General features: G+C 43.3%; 1 protein-coding gene across 2 annotated transcripts in view; it reads right to left on the bottom strand.

The window, feature by feature from the left end:
* Window positions 1–19,293, bottom strand: part of ADGRD1 (adhesion G protein-coupled receptor D1) — a 957,528-nt gene that overhangs the window by 278,823 nt on the left and 659,412 nt on the right. For both annotated transcript variants that reach the window (XM_040416257.1, XM_040416258.1), the window contains one exon: window positions 15,127–15,280. In XM_040416257.1, coding sequence (XP_040272191.1) covers window positions 15,127–15,280 — 154 coding nt within the window. The remainder of the gene's footprint in view (window positions 1–15,126; window positions 15,281–19,293) is intronic.

Raw genomic sequence — 19,293 nt, 5'->3', positions numbered from 1 at the left:
ACTGCACATAAATGCTGCACTACCCAAATGCACTATATAGAAAGTATATTATAGGTATATCACACCCCTGCCTCAATCATTTTTTTTTTGGGGGGGGACTGATATATCACATAAGTTGAATTTATTTGTTCCAATAGCGTTTGTCACTCTGTGTAGCTGTGGTAATGCAACAGAACCGCAAACAAATGCTGCACTACCCAAATGCACTATATAGAAAGTATATTATAGGTATATCACACCCCTGCCTCAATTAGTCTTTTTGGGGGGCAACTGGTATATCACACCAGTTGAAATTATTTGTTCCAATAGCGTTTGTCACTCTGTGTAGCTGCAGTAAAGCAGCAGAACCGCAAACAAATGCTGCACTACCCAAATGCACTATATAGAAAGTATATTATATTTATATTACACCCCTGCCTCAATAAGTTTTTTTGGGGGGGAAACTGGTATATCACACTAGTTGAAATTATTTGTTGCAATATCGTTTGCCACTCTGTCTAGCTGCGGTAACGCAGCAGAACCGCAAACAAATGCAGCAGTACCCAAATGCACTATATAGAAAGTATATTATTGGTATATCACACCCCTGCCTCATTAATTTTTTTTGGGGGGCAACTGGTATATCACACCAGTTGAAATTATTTGTTCCAATTGCGTTTGTCACTCTGTGTAGCTGCAGTAACGCAGCAGAAATGCACACAAATGCAGCAGTACCCAAATGCACTATATAATAGAAATGCACTATGATATACTTTCTATGTTAGAATGTATATTATAAACATATCACACTTCTCAGTAAGTCACAACTATCATAAGTACACCTATACCAGTCCTTAAAAGTATTTTTGTGGCCCTATTAGCTAACGTTTGGTGTCTCTAACTAAAAATCCAAATCAATAGTTCCCAGCTGCCTTGTTTGCTTTAATCTTGAATCTTTATTTTCAAAAAATTGTCCTCAAATGGGACACGTTTCGGCACATATAGCCTTCCTCAACCATTTGAGGAAATCTATATGTGCTGAAATGCGTCCCATTTGAGGACTATTTTTTGAAAATGGTCGGGTTTCCTCCCCTTTCCCGTGCAGCCAAGACAGGAACGTGAGCTGTTGATTTGGATTACTGGTGTCTCTCAGAGTATCCCTGCTCCACACAGCAACCTCTGCATACACTGGCAAAAGACTGAGTGTAAAATGGCGACCAGATCGGGTTTATTTATAAGGTAGGGGGTGTGTTCATGTGTTGGAACGTCTCAATTGTCTGTCCTGTACCACCTGATGGATGTGTCATGGGTCTAAGTTTTTTACAATGTGAAAGAATATGACACCGGTGGACATCGCCATATGTTCGCCCGTTTGGCGAACCGCGAACGAGCAAAGTTTGCCGCAAAACAACCGCCGGGCGAACCGCAAGGCCATCTCTAACTATGACACCCCAGCCATCCATTCTATAAACTATACTACCGAGGCTTGTAGTGACAAGCGGGTGTGTATGACTTTGTGACCACATTTTATTCATTTTTTTGAGAGAGCTGAAGCAACCAAAAAATTCCAAATTTTCTGTTTCGCCGTTTGCCATGTGGGATAAATATTTTTAGATTTAATACTACAGGTGCTTTTGTACGTGACAATACACATGATGCTTTTTTAATGTTTATGTACTTTTAATTTCTGGGAAAAGGGGGTGATTTAAATTATTTTTTATTTTTTTACTTTTCTTTAAACACTTTTTTAAAAACTTTTTATTTTTATTTTATTTTTTACAATTCCTCTATTAGAATTACACTAAGTTCCTATGGAGCCCTTCCATTCACTAGGACAGGGGCTGCCACACACACACTCCTGCTCCCCCGATCTCCGCTGAGAGAGCCGGAACACAACCAGAAGCGTGCGCTTCCTGGTTTTTATGCCTCCAGATGCCTTGGTCACATTTTACTACGGCATCTGAAGGGTTAAAAGTCTGAGATTACTACCGGTTGCAGACATTAGTCCCAGGTGCCTTCTGTTTAAAACAGCAGGCACCTGGTGGCTATGGCACCCATTGCACATGCAAGCAGGCCCCATAGTGAAAGTCCCGAACGCCAACATATATATAAGTAAGGAGGTCTGGAACAGGTTAAGACCTACTCCAATTTCTTAAAACATTACACAAGGAGGCATATTGTTTAGTCCTGGGTATAAGATATCTTGGGCACTCATTTTATTATGTGCCACAGGACAGATGATTGCACTCAATTGGCAAGCAGATGAGGAATCTTCCAAATGTCCCTAAAGGCCTGCTTTTAATTCATAAAGCCACATCAGTACCTGAACAATAGCATCTGGCACATTTCTTCCCATCCACTAGTGACAGCAGTGTATCAGGGTATATGCAATACTACCAGCCATATAACAGTGTTCATATAACAGTATTACCTATATAAGGACCTACAGCAGTGCCCGTACCGCAGGTTCAGCCACAGTAGTGACCATGCAACAGTATCAACATGATATAAGAATTTATACAACACTGAAAACCACAGCAGTGCCCACACAACGGCATAAACCACATAGCTGTATGTAAGAACATCACTGACGTTAGTGCCCAAATGATTAGCGCCCATTAGTGCTCCTATAACATATATTGCCAGCCACAGGAAGCTCCAATATATTACAATATATTATAAAGCACTCCCCAAACAATAGGTTTACCAAAACGCAGTGGTCATCCAGCATGGTCACTGAACATTTACAAAAGTGCCAGTCACATATCAGTATTCCGATATTAGTCAGCTGGTTGGTCACTGGTACCATTTATAGATGCTTATGATTGTCCTCACCCCAAATTTTGGAGCAGAGCTATGAATCATGAACTACGCCACGTTTAAAGAGCCGCTCCCATTTTTACTTCAACTAGCTGCTCGAAAATCACCCTTTGAAGGGCTGGCTGAGATTTACCTCTGGCTGATTTTATTTGACTTCTGGGTAGGCATGCTGGGTGTATGGCTTATGGCACTAGATTACAAGGTATAAGGTAGCCAAGAGTCAAATCAAACAGCTAAACTGCAAAAGCACAGAGAAAATGGAATGATATCTACCATGACTGTGAAGTTGAGGATTTATGCAGATCAGAGGAAAACTATCAATCTTTTTGACTTGATGTCAAGATGTAAGAGGACACGAAGAGAGGCAGCAGGAACAACATCATCAAGGTTGGGAAATGAATGAAGGGAACTGATGTTATAAAATAAATAGGTATTTGCCTTTAATACTGTTTGCAGCCTCTAATATAAACCTTCATTGCTTAATTCTGAATTTCGAGAACTTTGTAGAGCCTTCTATCAGGTTGTACAGTTTATGTCATTTAATGGTTTGCCAGACTCCTTCAGTACATGAAAGCCGAAATAAACAATGTCCCCCAAAGAGCTCCCATTGCAAAAGTGTGAATTGTGTAATTTTCATTTCCTGTATGCACACAGCAGCTGAAAATATCAGCTGCCTCATGAGGTTGGCCACCTCGCGAATAACACTGTCTTAGTGATATACTGAAGGAAAGGTTACAGCTGAGATTAAAGCACGCTGTGGATAAGGAAATAAAAGGTCAGCCAGGAATATCTAAATTGGATAGCAGTAGAAATGCATGGAAATTACCAAAACGACTCGCAGTATAATAGTGACTTTAAAGTATTCCAATTATGATTGCACAGAGTCTGTGTTATTTTTATAATTAGGTTTGATATAGCTTTCAGAAATGGGTCAGCTAAAGTACAATGCTTATTGTAAGCCATTTGTAAAATTTGTCACAATTACAGACATGCTCATTTTATTCATTCACTATTCCACTTTTTGAAAGTTCAGAAAATACTTTAAAACTTATTCTTACAGAAAAAGAGTAGTGCACGGTCAGATTTTAAATTGGTGTCACATCCTGGCACGGCAGGCACTGATGAAGAGATACAGATCTGCAAGTAGTGTAGGCACATTATTATTATAAATAATTAAGGAATACATGAGGCTGGAGACTTGGATGAAAAGGTTAATGATAGGAAGGATAGGTAGGTGAGCTTGGTCAAGTTAGCTGCTATTGTTGCCTGGATTTCGTTTCTAATGCAATCTTCATTCTTTCCAGCAGTAGTCTCTACCAATGACCCCTTGCCTTCCCAGTCTTCTAGCAATAAACCTGACTTCTTTTCTAGTTTATTCTTAAAGGTGAAGTGCAAAGTGATTCTCAATACACTATAGGTAGAGATTAGCAAGTTATTAAAAATTAGATTTGGCTGCTCAGTAGAGTTGAGCGGACACCTGGATGTTCAGGTTCGGCAGGCTCGGCCGAACTTGAGAAAAAAGTTCGGGTTCAGGAACCGAATTTGACCCCGAACCCCAGTGAAGTCAATGGGGACCTGAACTTTTGGGCACTAAAATGGCTTTAAAATAGTCCTGGAAAGGGTTAGAGGGCTGCAAAAGGCATCAAAATGTGCTTTAGAGCATGGCAATTGTTCTGCAAACAAATGTGGATAGGGAAATTACTTAAAATAACATAAAATACAGAAAATTTTAAAATAAAAATTTGGATCTAGGAGTAGGAGGTTGAGGAGGCAGTGGATGGGTGGATGTGGCGGTGTAGGTTGACGTGGCGGTGTAGGTGGAAGCGGCGGTGAAGGAGGAAAAGGTAGCCAACACTGATTTGTGTTATTTTTTATTTTTAAATTGGGGTATCCCCCAAAATATTGGGACATATAACTAAATAAAACAAAGAATAAGTGCACTTGAGTACAAGAATGGATGGTTGAGGCTGGTATAAATGTCTATTCTCCACAAGGTACGGACAAGTCCTGTGGGATCCATGCCTGGTTCATTTTAATAAACGTAAGCTTGTTCACATTGGCTGCGGCCTGTGATAATGCTCTCTGCCGTGCCAAACACACGTTCACACTATACACTGGCTGCAGGGCAGGTCAGCACCTCCAAGGCTGACAAAGCTTTTCCACATTTGGGCCATGCTAACCCTGCCTTCTCAGGTGCTGGCGGTGCCCCTGCTGCGTTGGCGACCTCTTCCTCCTCCTCTGCCTTCGCCTTGTGCAGACACTCCCAAGTGACAAGCAGACAATGGGCCCCTACACAGGGAAGGGGAGGGAGTATACTTATTTAAAATATAACTTAAAAAAAAAAAAAGTTATATTTTAAATAAGTATACTCCCTCCGCTTCCCTGTGTAGGGGCCCATTGTCTGCTTCCACTGTGCCCCCGCTGTCACGTGGGAATGCCATCAGCAGCGTGCGCTTGTAGTCACGCATCTTCTGATCAGTAACAGATGTTTTCACTAAATTTAGTTCCCTGTCAGCAATGCAGAGCAGGGCTTCATTCACGGAAAAAGGGGGTTCATGTCACCCAGCAATAGAACAGACGATTTTGAGAGATTTAGGCCCCTGTCACCCAGGCACAGCAGGAGTTCATTCACAGCAAAAGTGGGTTCTTGTCACCCAGCAATAGAACAGAGGATTTTGAGAGATTTAGGCCCCTGTCACCCAGGCACAGGAGGGGTTCATTCACGGCAAAAGGGAGTTCATGTCACCCAGCAATAGAACAGAGGATTTTGAGAGATTTAGGCCCATGTCAACCAGGCACAGCAGGGGTTCATTCACGGCAAAAGGGGGTTCATGTCACCCAGCAATAGAACAGACGATTTTGATAGATTTAGGCCCCTGTCACCCAGGCACAGCAGGGGTTCATTCACGGCAAAAGGGGGTTCATGTCACCCAGCAATAGAACAGAGGATTTTGATAGATTTAGGCCCCTGTCACCCAGGCACAGCAGGGGTTCATTCACGGCAAAAGGGGGTTCATGTCACCCAGCAATAGAACAGACTATTTTGATAGATTTAGGCCCATGTCAACCAGACACAGCAGGGGTTCATTCACGGCAAAAGGGGGTTCATGTCACCCAGCAATAGAACAGACGATTTTGATAGATTTAGGCCCTTGTCACCCAGGCACAGGAGGGGTTCATTCACGGCAAAAGGGAGTTCATGTCACCCAGCAATAGAACAGAGACAATTTTGAGAGATTTAGGCCCCTGTCACCCAGGCACAGCAGGGGTTCATTCATGGCAAAAGGGGGTTCATGTCACCCAGCAATAGAACAGACGATTTTGAGAGATTTAGGCCCATGTCAACCAGGCACAGCAGGGGTTCATTCACGGCAAAAGGGGGTTCATGTCACCCAGCAATAGAACAGACGATTTTGATAGATTTAGGCCCCTGTCACCCAGGCACAGCAGGGGTTCATTCACGGCAAAAGGGGGTTCATGTCACCCAGCAATAGAACAGAGGATTTTGATAGATTTAGGCCCCTGTCACCCAGGCACAGCAGGGGTTCATTCACGGCAAAAGGGGGTTCATGTCACCCAGCAATAGAACAGACTATTTTGATAGATTTAGGCCCATGTCAACCAGGCACAGCAGGGGTTCATTCACGGCAAAAGGGGGTTCATGTCACCCAGCAATAGAACAGACAATTTTGATAGATTTAGGCCCCTGTCACCCAGGCACATCAGGGGTTCATTCACGGCAAAAGGGGGTTCATGTCACCCAGCAATAGAACAGACGATTTGGATAGATTTAGGCCCCTGTCACCCAGGCACAGCAGGGGTTCATTCACAGCTAAAGGGGGTTCATGTCACCCAGCAATAGAACAGACAATTTTGAGAGATTTAGGCCCCTGTCACCCAGGCACAGCAGGGGTTCATTCACGGCAAAAGGGGGTTCATGTCACCCAGCAATAGAACAGATGATTTTGATAGATTTAGGCCCCTGTCACCCAGGCACAGCAGGGGTTCATTCATGGCAAAAGGGGGTTCATGTCACCCAGCAATAGAACAGACGATTTTGATAGATTTAGGCCCCTGTCAACCAGTCACAGCAGGGGTTCATTCACGGCAAAAAGGGGTTCATGTCACCCAGCAATAGAATAGACGATTTTGAGAGATTTAGGCCCCTGTCACCCAGGCCCAGCAGCGGGTTTGTATACGCCAAAAATTGTAAAATGTCACCTGACAATTGAAAATAAGATTTTTTTTTCAATTTAGGGCACTAAAATTGCCACTTTTGTGCATTAAAATGGCTCTAAAATAGTCCTTGAAAAGGCTAGGGGGATGTAAAAGGCAGTAAAATGTGCTCTGCAAACAAATGTGGATAGGGAAATAACTTAAAATAAAATAAAATAACTAAAAATTACAAATTATTAACCTGCAACTCAGAGAAGGAGGTGGATATGGAGTCGAAGGTTGAGGAGGCGGTGAATGTGGTGTTGTAAGTGGAGGCAGCAATGGAGGAGGAGGAGGTAGCCAACAATGTTTTTTTCAAATTTTTTATTAGGGTAGGTAGTCCCCAAATATTGGGACAAATAAAAAAAAAGAAAACAAAGAATCATTGCACTTGACTTGAGTAAAAGAATGTATGTTTGATGGTGGTATAAATGTCTATTCTGCACAAGGTACAGACAAGTCTTGTGGGATCCAAGCCTGGTTCATTTTAATGAATGTGAGCTTGTCTCAGTTGGCTGTGGACAGGCGGCTGAGTCTGTCTGTAATGACGCCTCCTGCCGTGCTAAATACACATTCAGAGAGTACACTGGCTGCAGGGCAGGCCAGCACCTCCAAGGCATACAGGGCAAGCTCTGGCCATGTGGACAATTTGGAGACCCAGAAGTTGAATGGGGCAGAACCATCAGTCAGTACGTGTAGGCGTGTGCACAGGTACTGTTCCACCATGTTGTTCAAATGCTGCCTCCTGCAAATACGCTCCATATGTTGGGGCAAGTTGTTGCGGCGAGGTGACAAAGCTTTTCCACATGTCGGTCATGCTAACCCTGCCTTCTGAGGTGCTGGCGCTGACACAGCTGCATTGGCGACCTCTTCCTCCTCCCCTGCCTTCGCCTTGTGCTTCCACTTGTTCCCCGGCGTCAGTCGGGAATGCTCTCAGGATCGCGTCTACCAGCGTGCGCCTGTAGTCGCGCATCTTCCGATCACGCTCCAGTGAGGGAATTAAGGACAGCACATTGTCTTTGTAACGGGGAACCAGCAGGGTGGCCACCCAGTAGTCAGCACACGTTAAAATGTGTGCAACTCTGCAGTCGTTGCGCAGGCACTGCAGCATGTAGTCGCTCATGTGTGCCAGGCTGCCCAGAGGTAAGGACAAGCTGTCCTCTGTGGGAAGCGTATCATCTGCATCCTCCGTATCCCCCCAGCCACGCACCAGTGATGGGCCCGAGCTGCGTTGGATGCCTCCCCGCTGTGAACATGCTTTATGCCCATCCTCCTCCTCATCCTCCTCCTCCTCGTCCTCCAGTAGTGGGCCCTGGCTGGCCAAATTTGTACCTGGCCTCTGCTGTTGCAAAAATCCTCTTTCTGAGCCACTTCTAAAAGATTGGCCTGAAAGTGTTAGAGATGACCCCTCTTCCCCCTCCTCGTCCTGGGCCACATCCTCTTCCATCATCGCCCTAAGTGTTTTCTCAAGGAGACATAGAAGTGGTATTGTAACGCTGATAATGGCGTCATCGCCACTGGCAAGGGGCGTAATTAATGGCTCATGGGCCCTTGTGCAAGAGTTCAGCTTGGGGCCCCCTTCCCTCAGTGCTTTGTGGCCAAGGGCAGGAAGCGCATAGCAGTCATGCTGCCCGAGGCTAAAATTGAAACGGCACCCCTGCCCCATGCCAAATTCTTAATTTAACCCCCTTCCCTTGAGCCAGAGGTGTAACTTGACCAGCATAGATTTTCTATAATACTGGTGTCTTCTTATGCACCACAAGGGTCTTTGGGCCTCCTCAGGATCCTGGGCCCGGTAGCGACTGCTACCTCTGCACCCCCTATAGCTACGCCCCTGCCACTGGCCATGTTGGTGGAGTACTCGAAACAGCGCAACAGGGCACACAGGTCTCGCATGGAGGCCCAGTCATTGGTGGTGAAGTGGTGCTGTTCCGCAGTGCGACTCACCCGTGCGTGCTGCAGCTGAAACTCCACTATGGCCTGCTGCTGCTCGCACAGTCTCTCCACCATGTGCAAGGTGGAGTTCCACCTGGTGGGCACGTCGCATATGAGGTGGTGAGCGGGAAGGCCGAAGTTACGCTGTAGAGCAGACAGCCGAGCTGCAGCAGGGTGTGAACGCCGGAAGCGCGAACAGACGGCCCGCACTTTATGCAGCAGCTCTGACATGTCGGGGTTGTTGTGAATGAATTTCTGCACCACCAAATTCAGCACATGCGCCAGGCAAGGGATGTGCGTCAAACCGGCTAGTCCCAGAGCTGCAACGAGATTTTGCCCATTATCGCACACCACCAGGCCAGGCTTGAGGCTCACTGGCAGCAACCACTCGTCGGTCTGTTGTTCTATACCCCGCCACAACACCTGCGCGTGTGGGGCCTGTCCGCCAAACACATCAGTTTCAGAATGGCCTGCTGACGTTTACCCCTGGCTGTGCTGAAGGTCTGTCGCTGACCGGATGAGGAGGTGGTAGAAGAGGAGGAGAAAGCCGAGTAGGAAGAGGAGGCAAAGAATGATGCCCTGCGATCCTTGGCGGCGGAAGGACGTGCGCCAAACAGCTCTCCGCCTGGGGCCCAGCCGCCACTACATTTACCCAGTGTGCAGTTAGGGAGATATAGCATCCCTGGCCGTGCTTACTGGTCCACGAATCTGTGGTTAGGTGGACCTTGCCACAGATGGCGTTGCGCAGTGCACACTTGATTTTATCCGATACTTGGTTGTGCAGGGAAGGCACGGCTCTCCTGGAAGTAGTGTCGGCTGGGAACGACGTACTGTGGGACAGCAAGTGACATGAGCTGTTTGAAGCTGTCCGTCTCCACCAGCCTGAATGACAGCATTTCAAAAGCCAGTAGTTTAGAAATGCTGGCATTCAGGGCCAGGGATCGATCGTGGCTAGGTGGGAATTTACACTTTCTCTCAAAAGTTTGTGAGATGCTTCCCCCCAGCTAGCTCTACTGTCCCTCTCACAAGAAAAGGAGAAAGCTAAGCCACCCTTGGTATTCTCACAGATGCTACTGGCGGCTCGTCTCCTACTCCCTAAATTTTGGCTGCAATCTGAAGTCCCTTCCCAAGAACAATGGACCCAAAAAATAGATCAGATCTATAGGTTTGAGGAACTATCGTCATGGGAATCCCGTACACACCTGATGTTCCTAAAGAGATGGTCCCTGTGGTCTCAACACAGATCCCTAACAACTTAGCATATCCCACAGTTGTCTAAATGGTTTAAGACATACATACCACACTCTCCCAATGCAATTAGCGTCTTGTTCAGGAGACTCTTATATTCCACATGGAAGATCTAAGACCCTTTGTGCCAGGTCATGTCGTCCTCTTCTTAGATCTCAGTTTGGCAAACACAATATTCATAATAAATCCTTTTCAAATTGCAGATGACTGTACTGTGAGCTAACTCATGCATGTTGTAATTTTTACAATGAAAGTGTACAATCTCTGTATCATATCTTATTTGACATGGCCTGCAAGCCTATACCTTGGTAACCTGTTACCCTCTGTTACCCTCTGTTATACATTGAAATTTACAATAAAAATATAAATAAAAAAAAAAAGTTTGTGAGATGGAGAGCTGAACGCTTCCGTGTGACATGGTGGAGATGCTTGGTGATGGAGGTGGTGTTGTTGGTGGCACATACTCTGTTTGCTGGGCGGCAGGTGACAATGTTCCTCCAGAGGCTGGAGGAAGAGGCCGAGGCAGCAGCAGAAGAGGGAGCAGGAGGGGCCTGAGCCCTTTCTTGGTTTTGAAGGTGCTTAATCCACTGCAGCCCGTGTTTCGCATGTTGATGCCTGGTCATGCAAGTTGTGCTAAGGTTCAGAACGTTAATGCCTCGCTTCAGGCTCTGATGGCACAGCGTGCAAACCACTCGGGTCTTGTCGTCAGCACATTGTGTGAAGAAGTGCCATGCCAGGGAACTCCTTGAAGCTTCCTTTGGTATGCTCGGTCCCTGGGGACAGTGGCCAGTAGCAGGCGAACTGTTTTGGCGACGGCTGCTCTGCTTTTGCACCCTGCTCCTGCTTTTGCTACGCTGTTAAATCGGTCTCACCACTGCCTCTTCCTCCGAACTCTGAAAATCTGTGGCACGACCTTCATTCCATGTGGGGTCTAGGACCTCATCGTCCCCTGCATCGTCTTCCACCCAGTCTTCCTCCCTGACCTCCTTTTCGGTCTGCACACTGCAGAAAGACACAGCAGTTGGCACCTGTGTTTCTTCATCATCAGAGACGTGCTGAGGTGGTATTCCCATGTCCTCATCAGGAAACATAAGTGGTTGTGCGTCAGTGCATTCTATGTCTTCCACCCCTGGGGAAGGTCTAGGTGGATGCCCTTGGGAAACCGTGCCAGCAGAGTCTTCAAACAGCACAAGAGACTGCTGTATGACTTGAGGCTCAGACAGGTTCCCCGATATGCACAGGGGTGTTGTGACAGACTGATGGGCATGGGTTTCAGGCGCCACCCATGCGCTTTCTGCAGAAGACTGGGTGAGAGATAATGTGAACGTGCTGGATCCACTGTCGGCCACCCAATTGACTAGCGCCTGTACTTGCTCAGGCCTTACCATCCTTAGAACGACATTAGGCCTGACCAAATATTGCTGTAGATTCTGGCGGCTACTGGGACCTGAGGTAGTAGGTTTAGTAGGACGTGTAGCTGTGGCAGAACGGCCACGTCCTCTCCCTGCACCAGAGGCTCCACCAACACCACGACCATGACCGCGTCCCTTATTAGATGTTTGCCTCATAGTTAGCATTTACAAAGCAAAGTAAAAAGTGGTTAAGTCTGTTAAAATAATTAACCGCCAATATAAACCCTGATGTAGGGTATTGCACTAAATTTTTATTTTTTTAACTCTATATGAGAGCGATATTTGTGGCCTAAATGTGACAGTCACCGATGCACGTGTAATCAAAGATGACCAGTATATGAACAAATGTTTTTTTTAAACCGCAGTAACCAAATGGCCGTATTTCTGGCCTAAATGTGACTGTAATCAATGCACGTTTAATCAAAAGAAACGTTTTTTTTTCAACCGCAGAAACCAAATGGCCGCATTCGCTGCCTAAATAAAACTGTAATCAATGTACGTTTAATCAAAGATGACCAGTATATGAACCAACGTTTTTTTTAAACCGCAGTAACCAAATGGCAGTATTTCTGGCCTAAATGTGACTGTAATCAATGCACGTTTAATCAAAAGAAACGTTTTTTTTTAAACCGCAGAAACCAAATAGCCGCATTTGCTGCCTAAATAAAACTGTAATCAATGTACGTTTAATCAAAAATGACCAGTATATGAACAAACTTTTTTTTAAACCGCAGTAACCTTATGGCCGTATTTGTGGCCTAAATGTGACTGTAATCAATGTACGTTTAATCAAAGATGACCAGTATATGAACAAACGTATTTTTTTTAACCACAGTAACCTAATGGCCGTATTTGTGGCCTAAATGTGACTGTCATCTATGCACGTGTAATCAAAGATGACCAGTATATGAACAAAGTTTTTTTGCAAACCGCAGTAACCAAATGGGCGTATTTGTGGCCTAAATGTGACTGTAATCAATGCACGTTTAATCAAAGATGACCAGTATATGAACAAATGTTTTTTTTTAAACCGCAGTAACCAAATGGCCGTATTTGTGGCCTAAATGTGACTGTAATCAATGCACGTTTAATCAAAAATGACCAGTATATTAACAGACTTTTTTTTAAACCGCAGTAACCTAATGGCCGTATTTGTGGCCTAAATGTGACTGTAATCAATGCACGTTTAATCAAAGATGACCAGTATATGAACAAATGTTTTTTTTTTAAACCGCAGTAACCAAATGGCCGTATTTGTGGCCTAAATGTGACTGTAATCAATGTACGTCTAATCAAAGATGACCAGTATATGAACAAACGTTTTTTTTTTAACCGCAGTAACCTAATGGCCGTATTTGTGGCCTAAATGTGACTGTAATCAGTGCAGGTTTAATCAAAAATGACCAGTATATTAACAGACTTTTTTTTAAACCGCAGTAACCTAATGGCCGTATTTGTGGCCTAAATGTGACTGTAATCAATGCACGTTTAATCAAAAATGACCAGTATATTAACCGACTTTTTTTTAAGCCGCAGTAACCAAATGGCCGTATTTGTGGCCTAAATGTGACTGTAATCAATGTACGTCTAATCAAAGATGACCAGTATATGAACAAACGTTTTTTTTTTAACCGCAGTAACATAATGGCCGTATTTGTGGCCTAAATGTGACTGTAATCAGTGCACGTTTAATCAAAAATGACCAGTATATTAACAGACTTTTTTTTAAACCGCAGTAACCTAATGGCCGTATTTGTGGCCTAAATGTGACTGTAATCAATGCACGTTTAATCAAAGATGACCAGTATATGAACAAATTGTTTTTTTAAACCGCAGTAACCAAATAGCCGTATTTGTGGCCTAAATGTGACTGTCACCTATGCACGTGTAATAAAAGATGATCAGTATATGAACAATGGTTTTTTTTAAACCACAGTAATCAAATGGCCGTATTTGTGGCCTAAATGTGACTGTAATCAATGTACGTTTAATCAAAGATGACCAGTATATGAACAAACGTTTTTTTTTTTAACCGCAGTAACCTAATGGCCGTATTTGTGACCTAAAGGTGGCTGTCGTCTATGCACGTGTAATCAAAGATGACCAGTATATGAACAAACGTTTTTTTTAAACCGCAGTAACCAAATGGCCGTATTTGTGGCCTAAATGTGACTGTAATCAATGCACGTTTAATCAAAAATGACCAGTATATGAACAAAGTTTTTTTTAGGGGGGGTGTCCATGCTCTCCCTATAACAGCACAGGAGGCTGTTGAAGGATGAAACTGAGCATGTGCAGCCTTCTCAGTGAACAGGTCAAAGCAATAGGAAAAAAACAAACAGCAGGTGGTGCTATACAGAAAAATTTTATTGAATAACTCAGCGGCTATGCAAAAAATTTTTTGCTAAAATTTTTCAATTACATGCAATTATAAAAGTATTCAAATCCAGGTTCAAATCCAGGTTCTGGTTTGAAAACTGTAGAATATTTTTCGTGGGGCAACCCCTTTAAATTGATTCGTTACCATGAAGCTCCAGGTAGTCTGGCTTCATGACAAATCAAATGTTTCATGAAATTCAGAACTCAATTCATTTGGCTTCGATTCGCTCAACACTAACTACAGGGTTCTAAAAGCAGTGGCTCAGAAAGTATACAACTGACTCCCCGGTTGTTGGTAGCTGCAGATATTATTGTGCAAAAAACACTACTAGAACATGGAAATACATTCAACACCTCAGCAGTTAACACTAAAGCAGAACATTTTTATCAAAGTTTTGAATAAAGCTACAGCTGCCATGAGATGGACTAAATTTCAGCTATAATTTACTCCATTCACGTTATAGTAGATTTACCTCTCCTGGTAAATCCCTCTCACTTTTTCAAGTGAAAAAAATGAAAAAAAGCACCATGTTTGTGATGACTTGTACACCTCTGGCCTATGGTTCTTATATATGTTCCCCTATATGTATCTCCCTTCTTTTTTTTCTTTACTTTTCCAGTGACCTCCAGTTTCTCCATTAACTTCTTATCCTTCAAAAGGGAAAGTGGATGGTCCAGCTCAATCTCCACTGTGACCGCCATTTTGTTGTTGATTACTACAGATCCCAAGATCCTCCTGTGAAGAATGTACTCCACTTGCTTGACTGTAGCTGACTCAAAGCTGAGTGAGAATGGAGGAGGTAGAAATAGGGGTATTTGATTAAACATTAGTTTTGCTTTATTTCATTTTAATTACTTGCAATGGAAAGAAAGTTATTGTTTTGGTGACTTTGATAACATCAGTCATGGATGTCATTGTGATAAAAAATAAAAAAATATATTCTTGTTCAGTAATCTTACCCTTGATTTAGGCATATGTTAACATGTTTTATATTCATTGATGATGCATTTATCTGTCCCTCATCCCTTTTCCCTTACTAAATAAGGAACATAAAGAAATCATATTTCACATGAAAACAGACATATAGAAGAAACAAATCACATCATTTGCAGCTGCTTGCCATAAGCATACACATACCCCATCCAATTCCATAGTAGTAGAAGTGCTTGCTCTCTTCCGACCCAAAGACTTTGATAACCATACTGTAGAGGTGCAGACCTTCCACGAGCATCCAGGCAAAGGCACTTAGGAAGAAGAAATGCAGCAGGATCGCTACGATTTTGCAGGGTAACTGCAAAGAAGTAACAAAGAGAGAAAACCAAACATTAGTCCAGATATTATTAACTATTATTATATTAACTATTTAATTTCCCAATATCTACCAAAGACAACAAAATTCAAAGCTACATGCACGAAGAGTGAGATTAGCTGATATACAGGTATGTATGAGATATAAACCAATCATTTCTTGATGAATAGCAGACCAATATAGTGGTAATCTCACCTGTTTATTACAGTCATACCTTGTGCAGAGTGAAAAATTCGTCCCACCGTGTTAGTTGAACCCAGCTCAGGCAATGGGATGCTGTCTGATTATTTATGCAGTGTATGGCATGCACGCTGCCAGTTTTTTTTTGCTGCCATACTGTTGCTGAGCTCATTACTGTCAGCTCTGCCACAGCACCAACCCTGAATCATCTTAAGCTTTGCTAACCTGTAATATCACCATCTCTGATACATCTACATCTACAGTTCAGGTATACCACCAGCTCCCCTACTTCTCCAGTCCCATTACATTATTGTCTCTGCTACATATGGATCATCATTTCTACTACACCACCAGATCTTCAACATCACAAGCTTCTGTTCTTTGGCCGACTGCATCAATGCTGCTTGTCTATACTGCATAACACATGGTCTTCCAGACCAGAGTTTTGGCAAAAATTCCATGGACCGGGAGCAGGGCAGCTTCTTACAGTATTTTAGATGCAATGATTTCCTCAAGGTCTGTAAATGCAAATTGTACATGTACAGTGCTCCTGCTTTATTCTTCCAGAAGGAAATATTGAAGGGGACCATAGCCCAGATGTTTTCAGTTTGTTTAGCTGCCATTTTCCATAAGGACAGACTAAGGTACAATAGGGTGTATAGTTTTGAAGTAACAATCACACCTACACCAAAAGTCCATATCACACACACTGAGCTACTTGGCAAGCACAAAAAATGACATATGTGGCACACTTAGAGTGCTCTTATGGAACACACTTTAGAGGGCTCCTATAGCAGGCACTAAAAAGGGAACCTGTGGCAGGTGTAGTGCCCTGGAGCAGGGAGTACTTTGACATTTGTGGACACTTGCCTATTTCCCCTATACAAAGTTAAAACTTCTTACTTTATTTCACCTAAAAGGGTTAACTTGCACTGTTTAATACTGTTTAACTGCATTTTATTTATATGTTGCGATATAGATCCTGTTTTTTATCACTGTATTTAGATGGCTCTGTGGAAAGGGTTAATGAATACTGAGAGACTGTTAGGGCTTTTATTGAAAAGCTGGTAATTTTCCACAGCTGCCATAGGATTTAAAAAAGCAATGGTTTGGAGGGAAAAACTAAGACTTGTTTACCACCATGTTTTGGAGGAAAATACCCAGGCTTGTTTACCACCTGAAAGAAGACAGCCTGACCTTTTAAATGTCTGGTTTTAGCTCTGTTGTTATGTCTGGAAACTTGTTTTTGTCTGGAAAACCTGCTGTGTCATTACCATTGAGTATCATTGAAGCTCAAATGTAAGTCTATACCAAACAGATAACAGATGGGAGCTGAAACAATGTATCTGTTTGTGCTGAGTTTCTCCACTCCACCCCTCCCACTAGAAGGTTCTAGTCTAGCAAAAACTATGTATAAGGAGAGCAGTCACAGCCCCTTGTGTGCTGCAGTTAGGGACCAGTTCTTGGAAGGGAGACTCATGCCAGCCTGCATGAGTAACCAGAAGAAGACTCTGAGATAGGGACGCTAAGCCACAGACCATGGGTCTGTATTGTTTTGTACCTGAATTCCTCCAATAAAGAAGCACCCTGGTTTACTGCAGACCCTGACTCTCTGGACTTATTTCCCATTGGGGTGCACCACGCTTTATCATCCCTTCTGGAGAGCAGCAACACGTGGTGACACCTCAACGGTGTATGGGGAACCCAGTGTAGCTTTGGATCCACGCCAAACCTGGCCACTGCAATTTGGCATCATGAACAGGATACGGTCCAGCACCAGCAGCGCAAGTCATCATGGATCCAGCCCCAGTGGATCAAGACAGCCTGTGGCATCTCAAGGAAGGCCTCTAGGTATCTCTGGTATCTGAGGGAACCAGCCCCATGAAAGCATTTGTGACTGTCAGTGTTACCTGTGTGGGGTCTGCCACAAGCAAGTGACTGTGATAATAAGACTGTATCCTGTATCCCATGCTGAATCCAGTTCGTAACATTTCAATACCTGAACCCTAGGGGAAGATTGAATGCCCCCCTGGAGCTGGGCTATCTCAAACACAATGTACATAGTTGGTGCCTGTTGCACGAATCTTCTTTATTAAGTAGTCGTGACTAAAGAGGGAACCTGTGGCAGGCACTAAAGAAATAACCTGTGGCAGGCAGTAAAGAGTTACCCTGTGGCAGGCAGTAAAGAGGAAACCTATGGCAGGCACTAAAGAGGGCTCCTGTGGCAGACACTAAAGAGGGAACCTGTGGCAGCCACTACAGAGGAAACCTGTGGCAGGTACTAAAGAGGACATCTGTTGTAGGCACTAAAGAAAGAACTTGTGGCAGGCACTAAAGAGGGAATGTATGGCAGACACTAAAGAGGGATCATGTGGCAGGTACAAAAGAGGTAACCTGTTGCAGGCTCTAAAGATGGTTCCTCTGGCAGGCACTAAAGAGGGAACCTATGGCAGGCACTAAAGAGGAAAACTGTGGGAGGCACTAAAGAGGGAACCTGTGGCAGGCACTAAAGACACAACCAGTGGCAGTAACTAGAGGGTTCTAGTGGCACATTAGATTTGGAATGCCCCAAAGAATGCACATGTGGCAAACACTAATGAAGGCACTTATGGCAGAAGAGATACATATATTGCTGAAATACTGATAGCACAAGATTGCGTGAGGACCTGGCAGGCACATAGTGCTATTGGAGCGTCTGTTACATACTTTAACAGATTTGGGATCTGATAACAATTTGTCAAATCAAATGATTTGCATGACACGCTTTGCAAGAAAATTGAAAATACAAATCATAAATTGTCCCATTTTTTTTTTTTTTTTTTACCAAGGAAGAGGAGTGAATGCATCAATTTTTTTATTTCCAGTTTTTGAGGTTAGGCTCAAAGTGTAAGTTAAAGGGCTTTTCTGTGATTACTATGGCTTTTAACATCTTCCCCGCATTTTATTTTTTAAGTTTGGACTCTTCTGACCCATTTTCACCATGTAAACAAATCACTCTGGTTTGGTTCCATCTTGTAAGTAGCATTTCCTGTTTTCTGCCATGTTTATAGCTCCTCCCACCCAATTACTTAGACACTCCCCTATCACTGCCTTTGTTGCTCCTTTGACACGCCCATGGACATAACATCAAAGGAAATAAGAGATGCATGGACATGGTCATGTGACCATAGCCCAGCATGAAAGATGGGAGCAATAAAAATAAGACATATGTTACAAAATTATAGCTACCTTCATAAATGCTTATTTTAAAGGATGTTGATACAAACCAGAAATCCCCTTGTAGCTATCAGAGATGTTTTCTATTACAGAGGATGGTGTTTCTTAACATTTATTTATCTTGATAAATGTACAAACCCCAAGACAAATTCACTTTTATCTCTGTGCAATTTTTTCCATATTACATGCTTCATATTTATTTAGTTTTTCCAGATTAAAGGCAGTCCTGATATCTTCAGAAGCAAATTGCTGGGGTGTGGAAAGTAAGAAATTGGTGCTGGAAAGGTTTTTATACATCAGTAGTAACAAAGAAAACTCATTTATGTAAGCCAGCTTCAGGATTACATTACTGTTTACTCTTGTTTGGGGTTCACTTACTACAAATGTTTTCCTCACTTTGATGGTTTTGCAGCTTTGGTTTATGAGATAATCTTTCTGTAGAGTGTCATGCATATAGTACATGATTTATATTTTGTAGCACATCTTAATGTATCCTGCTCATTTGTGCTGTTTTTACTTTTGAACAAGATAAAGGCATTTGAAAGTGTCAACTAGAGATGAGCGAATCAAAGCTGACGAAGTGGAATTCATCCAAATTT

Source organism: Bufo bufo, chromosome 2 (assembly GCF_905171765.1).
Source record: "Bufo bufo chromosome 2, aBufBuf1.1, whole genome shotgun sequence".
Lineage (NCBI taxonomy): Eukaryota > Metazoa > Chordata > Amphibia > Anura > Bufonidae > Bufo > Bufo bufo.
This window is presented reverse-complemented; position numbering and strand designations above follow the sequence as displayed.